General features: G+C 42.3%; 3 protein-coding genes across 4 annotated transcripts; 2 read left to right on the top strand and 1 right to left on the bottom strand.

Moving 5' to 3' along the window:
• Window positions 1-3,828: 3,828 nt before the first annotated feature.
• On the bottom strand, window positions 3,829-5,616 carry LOC111603102. Its single transcript, XM_030223442.1, has 3 exons — window positions 5,560-5,616; window positions 4,398-5,336; window positions 3,829-4,321 (listed from the first exon to the last, which is right to left on the bottom strand). The coding sequence occupies exons 2-3, from the start codon at window positions 5,300-5,302 to the stop codon at window positions 4,291-4,293; spliced, it is 936 nt and encodes a 311-aa protein (XP_030079302.1). The 5' UTR covers window positions 5,303-5,336; window positions 5,560-5,616; the 3' UTR covers window positions 3,829-4,290.
• Window positions 5,600-6,578, top strand: LOC111603103 (uncharacterized protein C9orf85 homolog). The gene is made up of 2 exons (XM_023320564.2): window positions 5,600-5,693; window positions 5,757-6,578. Exon 2 carries the CDS (start codon window positions 5,765-5,767, stop codon window positions 6,485-6,487), a length of 723 nt encoding a protein of 240 aa, XP_023176332.2. The 5' UTR covers window positions 5,600-5,693; window positions 5,757-5,764; the 3' UTR covers window positions 6,488-6,578.
• A 181-nt stretch (window positions 6,579-6,759) lies between these two features.
• Window positions 6,760-10,314, top strand: LOC111603181 (DExH-box ATP-dependent RNA helicase DExH2). 2 transcript variants are annotated; one of them, XM_023320664.2, is made up of 4 exons: window positions 6,760-6,812; window positions 6,870-7,523; window positions 7,583-7,790; window positions 7,849-10,314. In XM_023320664.2, the coding sequence occupies exons 2-4, from the start codon at window positions 6,879-6,881 to the stop codon at window positions 9,915-9,917; spliced, it is 2,922 nt and encodes a 973-aa protein (XP_023176432.2). In that variant the 5' UTR covers window positions 6,760-6,812; window positions 6,870-6,878; the 3' UTR covers window positions 9,918-10,314. The 2 variants fall into 2 exon arrangements, with proteins under 2 accessions (XP_023176432.2, XP_023176433.2); XM_023320665.2 differs by having other exon boundaries at window positions 6,789-6,812; window positions 6,878-7,523.
• The last annotated feature ends 219 nt before the right edge of the window (window positions 10,315-10,533 follow it).

Below are 10,533 nucleotides of genomic sequence, written 5' to 3'. Positions count from 1 at the left end.
TTATTATTTATTTATATAAATATCATTTAAGCTGCATGCTTTCCAGATTTCGATCAGAGAGCGTCGCTAATTAGCGCCAGGCAAGGCGAAAAATAATAACTAAATACACGTTAAGACCAGCCCATTTGGCCAGTTGGCCATTTGCCACTTTTGGCCATTTATCTTGTGTGATTGCGTTTGCCTAATCCCCGACTTATATACACATTTTTCTCTTTCATTTTCTTCTTTTTGTTTTCTTTTTAATTTCCATGTGTCTGCTGCACGCAAGTTGAATGGACTGCAACGCGCAACGCGCAACGCGCAACTTGCAATGCGTTATGCGATTCGCGTTGCACGGCGAATTGTGGCTGCACAGCTTTAGACCCTAATTGAAAAGGCTTTGGCCAGACACATAGACGCTATATCTTACATCTAATCTTTATAGATATAACCATCTATCTCTATCTCTCTCACGCTATATATATAAAGAGATAGGTGAAATGTATAGAGCTTATATATAGAGAGAGAGGGAGACAGAGAGATAGAAAACGATATATATAAATATATATATATATTTATATATATTATATATTTTATCTAACACTTTATATATTTCTTTCTCTATCTCTCGCTGTCTCTCTCTCTCTCTCTCTCTCTCTCTTTCACTCTATATATGTATATGGATTTAGATATATATATATATCAATCTAAACATTATTATTATCATTAATAGTTAATTTATATTTCCCTTCATGTCACGTTTTCATTTTCCAGCACAAATCTCTAATTTAGCATTTAAACTTGGCTTTAGCTTCTCTATCTTATCTCTTCTATGAAATTTTAAATGATTCTAGAAATTCAAGAAAATTTTAAAATTCATAAAATCTCTTAAGTGAATTTACTGTTAAGGAAATGAAATACAAATAATGGAAATATTCCGCACGTCGAAGCTATAAATTACTATAAATTACTTATGTCAAGTAGCTGAGTCTAGCTTAGCAAAATTATTCTTTACAAGCATTAAGCTAAGCGAACAGCTTGATTTCTTTAAGTTATGCTCTAATCAAATCAGAATTAATCAAAAAATAGTAATTTAAATAACACTAAAATATGTTTGTCATATAGCGCTCTACCCTAATCTAGTCACGTTTGCAGTGCTTTATCGAGAATAATGCTAGCTTTTGAGAGCTGTCGGCTTGGTTTAACTCGACTTCAGTCCAATAAAATTATAAACAAAAATATATATATAAATATATAGTGCTACAATCGCTGTATCATTAATCTAAGTGTGCCACAACACATTCATGAACAATCTGTTCAGCTCCACTTCAAAGTATCTTAATTAAGAAACTTTTATTAGGTTTTCTTTCTTATCTGCGCTCAAGCTTTTATCTTTGTGTTTTGCATTTGAAAGTTTTGCTTGGAGAAATTCCCTTTGGAGCCGTTATCTGGCGTATGATTGTTATTATTATTATTTCGTTGTTGCCAAAAAAAAGGTAAATAAATAAAATTAAATTATATTCTGCAAGCTTGAGTTTACTTCTAGGGCAACAACAACAATTTCAAATGTGGCAATAACTGCTGCAACAACAACAATAACGAAAGAAAGAGAAATAATTAAAGTAAGTATTTCACGTCTATGTCTAAAGAAATAATCGCTAAGACCAAGTCGAGTGGCTTGTGCCAGCTGGCAGGTGGCAGGTGGCAGGTGGCAAGTGGTAATGGCGGGTGGTTAGCCACGGCGGCGAGCAACAGGCAACAGGCGTGTGCAACACCGAAACAAAATACAATTTAATGCGCTTTTCGAATTCTACAGCGCCGCGCTCTGATCACATCGGTAAACATGGATATGGATAGCTGCTCGTTCATATATATATATAGTATATAGACTGAAATAGCATAGTGTGAGGCAACTACGATATGATATAGTAGTAAACCTAATGATACGATTTCAGAGGTACAGCAGCTGGTATACAGTAGAGCTAGGGCATTGCGTTGTTTATTTTAGCATTCGGATTAGTATCAAGTGATCTAGAGTATGGCATATGGCATACAGTACTCAGAACTGTTAATAAATAGTATGTGACTTGACTAGGAATTCTTTGATCTATTGTGGCATTTGGTGCACTCTATATCAATTACTGTTATAGTATATTGTGATTCTGGGATATGTAGGATAGATCTGATATTGTATTATAACACATTCGATTTAGAAATCAAAAACAAATTATAAATTCTCTTCGATTTATGCTTGATTATCAAACTCGAATCTCTCTCTCCCTATCTCCAGTGCAATTATCACAGCTTGTGGCTCCATCACATATTGGTAAGAGAGATGTATAGCCTTATGGCTAATTGTATGTCCGAAAACTCTGCCTGACACGCCTTTGGAGATCATTTTAAGTGAATTATAACAATTTCAATAACTTTCACTTTTATAAAGCCAACGGAAAATCATTAAGTTCTGAGAGATTCAAAATATTTATAGATGAGTTGGATCTTTATCTGATTTTGTATATTTATATATATATATATAAATATGTATAGATATATGTGCATGTGTGTATTTTATGTTAATGTTTTTCATAATCAACAAATATTGCTTATGCAATCGATAAAGATCGATACATTGCCAATATTTAATTGGACTTTGTCTTGTATAGTAATTAAGTTAATTTCATATTTGTGTTTCTAAATAGTTTCGATAACTTGTTTATTATCTATGAAATTACTTATTCAAAATATTATCGAACTGCTACTTACTCAAAATAATTTCCTTATCCAAAGATGTTAGAGATAAGCTTGCAACTTGACGTACAGCGCGTAGACACAACACACACACGCACACACACGTACTCGCACTATCTCTCTCACACATGCACACAAATACATGTGCATGTATAGCTCAAGCTATACAAATATCGAAAGCGTTTGATCCGCGATTTTGCAACATACAAACCAAAAAAAGATAATGCACCAATAAAAAATAATAACAATAACGTATAGTACCAGCAGATATGCACGCCTAACTAACACAATTGATGCAACATTTTGAGGCAACGGTTAATTTGTGTTAACTGTTTGTTGCTGCCGGCGAGAATCGCAGTTGAAAGAGAGACGCGCGCGCGGCACGTGCTATGTGAACAATGGTCGACGCTTGTTTAAGTCTTGAATCTTTTAGTCTGCGGTCTGCGAGTCTCCGATTTCGACTTCGAGTTCGACTTCGACTTCGACTCTGACTCCAGCTTTGGCCACCGGTCGCCAAAGAAATGTAAAAGCCGCCGCTGCCGCTGCCAGTGTTGCTGCTGCTTTCTGCGCTCAAAGCGTTAACGTCGTAGCGGCAGCCGTGAAAGCTCGAAAGCTTTTGCTTGTTTGTTTACATTGAATATTTGTTGTTATTATTGTTGTGGCTACTTTGTATCTGCATATGTGTGCATGTGTGTATGTGTGTGTATTTGTGATGCGTCGATGCGCTTTTTGCACACTGTGGGCTTTTTCTGGCTTCTGCGCGCTCTCTTTTTTACGTTTTTCGAAATTTTTATCTTAAACTATACCCCATACCCTATGCATTTGTCGTAATGGGTATATAGTAAGTAGCGTAACAAATGAAAATAAGCTCAAAGAACCTTGTTCAACGCAAAAGATATTTACAAGCTTAAGAAATTTGAGTTTCAACTGCATTTCCTGTGATTTGCCCAAAAAGTTATAGAGGTACTAACATATGTCATTACCACCTGATACAGGGTATCTGGATATCAATCACTTTTCGGCTGAAGCACTGTTACTTGTTCAGCTAACTTTATTCAATCGAGTTTATGTTTTTGAATGCTTTTTATAGCCACAGCCGCGTCATGCGCTTCTAGGCAGCAGCTTAGCAGCCATTGTTTGGCTCGCTGTCTAACGGAACTGGCGTTTCTTCTTCTTCTTCTGCTTATAGTCATGCTAAAGATACATATTCCACTTACATAAATACCAATAGGCACTTATGCATATATCCATATATATTTTCATGCACTACCAAAATCTCTTTCATCGTCGCATTGGATTTTTGCCTCGGACTCAGTTTCAGTTCCAGCTCGCTCACAATTCAGCTCGACTTTGTTCGGTTCATTTGACTTTAGTTCAGTTTGCAGTTGGTTTGTTGATCTTTCAATCAAACACAATCAGCCAGCTGATTGCCCATTGCAATTGAATCCATCTCGAACACTTCATTAGCAACTGAATTATTGCTAATTATCATTAGCTTGATTCGAATAATTTGATAATTGGTGCATGATTAAAGACTCTTGCGGCAAGTTCATTGAAAGTTATTTATGTTATTATAGTCTTTGACATTATTAAGCTTATATATAAAAGCGTAGGTATTAAATATTCGGCATTAGAAAAAAGTATAGCGTGTAAAGCATAGTTAACTATACCTGATAGCAGTTGCTGTTGCCACAATTGGCTGGTGCAGGTTGGTGGCGCCTCCAAAGCGCTGCTGATGATGCGGATGCAGCAGCTGCTGAGCATTAAAGTCCAGCTCATTGTCGCTAGGGCCGTAATTGTTGTTGCGGTTGCTGCAGCTGAGGCGACTCGCATGGGAGCCGCGCTCCGAGTTGCACTTGGAGCCGCAGAGCGAATTGTCGCAAAAGCGACAGCATTTGTTATAGCTGAACGTGGAGGTGCAGAGCGTACAGAATGAGTCGAGTTGTGATTCGGCATGATCGTCATCGAGGTCCCCATCCATGTCTGCATCTTCTGCCTCGGCTTCCGCGTCCACCTCCACATCCGTGTCCAGGTGCAATTTGTGGCAGCGCAGCTTGAGCGTGTGCGCATTACTGCTCTGATCCTCCGATCCATCCGAGCAGAAATTATATCTGTCGCTCTCCGTATCCTCCGCCAGGCTGCTGCCCGCGCTGCCCTCCGCCCGTTGAGGCGATAGCCCGAAGCTGCTCAGCGGGCAGGAGGGGTATCGTGTCAGGGGAAACTGACGTACATTATACTTGCTGGTCATCGATAGGTTCTCGTTAAAGTATATAACATTGGAGGTGCCATTCGGCTCCAGCTCCAGCTCGCGCTCTCTCTCCATCGCTCTGCTTATGCTCAGATCGTGATATTTACGCAAAAAGGCTGCATTGCAATCGGCTGCAGTATATTCGTGCAACTTCTTTGGTTTCGGCATGGGAAGATGTGGAGAATACAGCTGCTGCTGTGGCTGCTGCGGCTGTGGCACGCTGTTCTTATTGTTGTTGCCATTACCATTGTTATTGTTGTTGTTCTCGCCGACAGATATGCCGCCGGATCGCAGAAGATCGAACAAGCGCTGCTTGAGATCGCGCATGGCGTCTGCATGAGAGCGTTACCTAGCTGACCGTCTGCAATAATAAGCAAATCATAAAAATATGTTAGTTTTTAATAAATAATAATACTAATCAAATTAAATCGCGGCTAATTTTAAAAAATCAAAAGCTTTGTATATGATATAGCACAGAGCTTGTGTTTGTAAGCTGAAAATGAAAGTGTGCCCAAAGCGAACAAGCAACATTCAGTATTGCCGCCTCGTGACATAGCAGTCAGCCTGCAATCGCCAGCGCGCACATGCTTAGCAGCCCAACCAAATTGAGTAAGCAGTAACGCGTTATCGATAGTTTCGTGTCTCCATCAAAACATTGAATAAAATTTATATGTCAAATCCGAACAAGATCCGTTTCTTATAAAATCCTGAGCTAAGGGTAAATACTGCACATTAAAAAATAATTTTTGCTAGCTAATTCTCTGTTTTACCGCATTCACAGTTAGAAACATGAGCACACAACGCGGAAATGCGAGTCGCACACGTGCACAAAAACACAAAAATCGTCATGTATTCAAAAACGATTTGCACGACAAAACGCCACAGCAGATGCGACTCAATAAGATGCACGTGTCTACCGTGTGTCAACGCTGCAAGGAGGTCATCGAGTGGAAAATCAAATACAAGAAGTACAAGCCCCTCACACAGGCCAAGACGTGCGCCCGCTGCCAACAGCGAACTGTCCGCAAGGCGTACCATGTCATCTGTCGAGACTGTGCCGTCAAAGATCATGTTTGTGCCAAGTGCCTCAAGAGCGCCGACGAAGTGGCAATAGAAGCGCCAGAGCCAACGCCGCAGGAGGAGCAGCAGCTGCAGGTCGAAATGGATAGATTAATTAAATCGTTCTCAGAGCGTAAGCGACGGGCCTTCCTACGCTTCATGGACAAGGGTCGCAAGCAGGAGACTAAGGAACCGCTCGACGAGGAGGAGCGGGAAGCTCAAGAGAAGGCAACGCGAGTTAGATACACACGCGAGGAACTGCTGGAGAAGATCAAGCAGCTGAATCTCGCAGAAGAAGACGACGATTATAACGACGACGACGAAGATGATGATGATGATGATGAAGACGAGGAGGGAGAATCAGATCTTGATTCGGAAGAATGTGACAGTGACGAGGAGAGCGAGGAAGAGCCACAAAAAGCTAAAGCAATAGATGCACTTGTGAAGAAATAACGCTTAGCTGCCTTAATACTGTATGCATTTAGAGTATAGAAACATTTTTTTTTAATGTATGTGCATACATACATAAATATAAAATTAATAAAAACACTTTAAAAATTAGGTTCATTATCTTGGCTTATAAAAGTGTCATTTAAATTGCATTTTGTTAGCCAAAAAAGAAAAAGCTTAAAAGCTTTCATACACAATCTGCAGCTTGTTGAGTTTATTGGCGAAATTCGCGAAAGCGGCATTCGATTAAGTCCAATCGATTTCAGCCGGTCATAAGCTAACTGATATAGTATTTAGTTGAGGCCGCCTTGCTTACAATCTAGCATAGGTTTGTGTTTTCTTTTGATAAAATAATAAAAAATTAAATGAAAATAAGTGTTGCCAGTCTTGCAGGATGACAAATAAGAAGCCAAAGACCGGCAGAACTCGCCGGAACAAAAACAAGTCAAAAAACGATGCAGGCGACGGCTTAGATTCTATTCCGGCACCAACACCGAAGCCGAAAGCGAAACAAAAAACGAAATCAAATAGTGACAAAACTAACAAGGCTGAACAGCAGAAGCTGACATTTGGAGAATTAGTATTGCTACAACAGACTGTTCTGGATTTCATAAAAGGGGACGAGCAGTGCCAGGAAATTATCGGATTGAGCAATCTGGAGCGTAAAGAAGTACATCTTTTTGCTAGGCAGCATGGCCTAAAGACGCGCAGTCGTAGCAACGCTGGTGACCGGGTGCTGACGCTGAGCCGCACCAATATCAATCGACTAAACATGTGCCTCGACGAAGTGAAGCTAGCGGTGTCTTTGCAGTTTGGCTGTGTGCTTGACGCAGCGCTAAGAGAGTTGAACCGCCGCAGGACACTACCCATGCAGCCGCAACGACGTGGCGAACCGATCCCCCAAAGTGGTGGTCTGCTGGCTATGCCACGCGTACCGTCACATCCACGCAGCATTAACCCAACGCTGGCCGCTGAACGCCAGGAGCTGCCTATATTTGATAAGCGCCAGAAAATATTCGAACTGCTCGAGATGTCGCAGGTAAGTCAAACGTCAATGGGAACTGACAGCGCATGACATGACATTAAATTTGTCTTCAGGTGCTCATTGTTAATGGCGCTACAGGATCTGGCAAGTCCACGCAATTGCCACAGTATCTGCTGGAGGAGGCGGCAGACACAAATAGCCCCGTACGCATTGTGGTTAGCCAACCACGTCGCATTGCCGCCATTAGTGTCTCTGGGCGAATTGCCGAAGAGCGCGGCGAGTCGCTCGGCGATACCGTGGGCTATATAATACGTATGGAGAGTAAGTACTGCTGCGACCCAGAGACACAATCTCATCTAACCGCAAATCTTCCATAAAGGCAAATTCAGCAATAACACGGTGCTGGCGCTGACCACAAGTGGCTGCCTGCTGCGCACATTAGCTATGAAGGGTTCCGAGTTCTTTGAGAATACAACGCATCTTGTTATCGACGAGGTGCACGATCGAGATTTGGACACAGACTTTCTGCTGCTGGCCATCAAACTAGAACTTGAGCGGAACAGGAACCTCAAAGTAATACTCATGTCAGCGACTATGGATCTTATAGCGCTGTCAAAATACTTTGGCGATGCGCCCGTCTTGAATGTGGAGGGTCGCAGCTTCAATGTGCGCGTCTATTCATTGGAGCACATACTCTATATGACCGGCTATTTAACGCCGCAGATGGCACGTCTGCTGGGCAATCATAAAAACCTTGAAGGAGAGCAGTTGGTGAGAGCCTATGCGCTGGCCCATAACATAAACGAGCAAGAGATTGACAATTCGTTGATTGTGTCGCTGCTGCAAGTGCTGCTGCTTATGGGCATGAAGGGCGCTGTTATTGTCTACTTGCCTGGCTATCAAGACATGACCAAATTGATGGATCAGTTGCAATCGGCTCTGCCGATGGATATGGTCAAAGTTATGCTACTGCACAGCCAGGTCGACAGCCAGAGGCAGAAGGATGTCTTTCGCGAATACACGCATGTGCAGCTCAAGGTGGTGCTCAGCACAAACATTGGCCAAACTTCGATCACTATACCCGATCTGTTGTATGTGATCGATACGGGTCGCGTCAAGATGAAGACCTACGATGCTTCGACGGGCGCCTCTCATCTGGCCTGCACCTGGATCTCCCAGGCAGATGCCCAGCAGCGCACCGGGCGCGCCGGCAGACGTAAGGATGGTATATGCTATCGCTTGTATAGCAGCAGTCAGTTTGACTCCTTCAATTGCTTCACTGTGCCGGAGATATTGCGTCATACACTCGACGAGGTCTGCCTTTTGGCCAAGATTGCCGCGCCGAACAAGCCCATCGAGCAGTTCCTGTCACAGGCCCTCGATCGACCGCAGTCAGTCGCTATTGCTCAGTCGTGCGCCAAGCTGAAGCTGCTGGGCGTGCTGCGCGACGAGGACGAGAGCGTCACCCAGCTGGGCCACATCATTGCCGAACTGCCGCTGGACGTGCAGTTAGCCAAGTGTTTGGTCTATGGCATCTACTATCAATGCGTGGGTAGCCTGAGCATCATCACCGCATACTACTCGGTGCGTGATCCCTTTGTGCTGCCTAGCGATAGATCCGCACGGAGTGAGCAGCGCAAATCGCGGGACTTCTTTAGCCTCGACGTATCTAGCGATTCGATTGGCATACTTCAACTATATCATGGCTATATGTCCGCCGACACCAGGGGCAGTCGTGAAATGGACAGATTCTGCGAAAAGAACTGTCTGTGCCGCAAGTCCATGGATCTCTTCGTCTCTGCAGTGCAGACACTGCGGCTTACCCTAATGCGCATGATCAAATTTGTCGACATGCGAATGACCACGAGATATGACAACAACTTGAACATGGTGCGCCTGGCGCTGACAGCTGGCCTCTATCCACGTATTGTTTACGTCGACCATCAGAGGCATTCGCGTCTCATCGACGAGAGTGATCCGCGCGTGCAGCTCTCCAGAAACTCCAGTTTACCTCTGTGCTTTGCCAAAAGACAAAGAAGCAACATGAGCGAATGGCTAATATACGTCGAAAAGACGCGCACAGCTGGCCTCGTTTCGCACATTGAGCATGCCACGCTGGTCAGCACGCTGATGGTGGCGCTGCAATGTGGCAAGGTGGTCAAACTGGAGCCATACGTTCCGGATCTACTGTTCAACGAGCAAGAGAGCTACAATCAAGTGGAACACTGTATTCTGCGCCTGGACACCTGGCTGCGCATTCGGGTGTCAACTGAGCTGGGCGCCAAGCTGATCAGGCTGCGCTCTCACATTGCCCAGGAGTTCGATGAAATGGTCTCCACACGCACTATGGTGCCGTATCGCTGTCCATCGGTTGATTTTGTCCAAAAACTGCTGGAACTCGACACGGACCAGTCGGGTCTGTCAGCCACAGATATTATATTTTACTAGAAATCATTTTTTTAACCATGGCTAAGTCCTTGGAGTTAATTTATTTTTTATTTGAATAATTCGTTTGATTTCTTTTTTAATAAGTGTAGTGAACGCCTACAAAGTTTTACAGGGGGATGACTTAACATAGATGCATTTTCAATTGAATCTATTAAGTGTACAAATTGAAATTATACTGTGAAATACAAATGCGATGCCTACCTATTATCAGATCAATTAAAATCAATCCTATGTACCAGAGACCAGAATCCAGCTACAGCCACGTTGCAGCAAATGAAGTTAATTTTGAAATGTGTATATATACAGATGCGCATGTTGACTAAAATGCATTCCGAATGTATTTCAATTTTAAGACATAGTATTAAAATAATATATATATGCACTAACATAACACACTTCATTAGAAACTAAACATCTATGCAAAGTAGATTTAGTTATATAGATCTACACTCTCTCTCTATCTTTATATATATTATATATATATATATAATTGGAGGTATGAGGATGGAAATATTGATCAGTATTAGCATACGTTCATAGCTATAATTTGAATTGTAATGCGAATGGTCTTCTAGCGAGAGGCTATTGTGGATGCTATAAATATTTATATTACCAA

The sequence above is a fragment of the Drosophila hydei genome, unplaced genomic scaffold (genome assembly GCF_003285905.1).
Source record: "Drosophila hydei strain 15085-1641.00,03,60 unplaced genomic scaffold, DhydRS2 tig00000211-arrow-pilon, whole genome shotgun sequence".
Classification (NCBI taxonomy): domain Eukaryota; kingdom Metazoa; phylum Arthropoda; class Insecta; order Diptera; family Drosophilidae; genus Drosophila; species Drosophila hydei.
The sequence above is the reverse complement of the archived record's forward strand: the minus strand, read 5'-3'. Positions and strand labels throughout refer to the sequence as shown.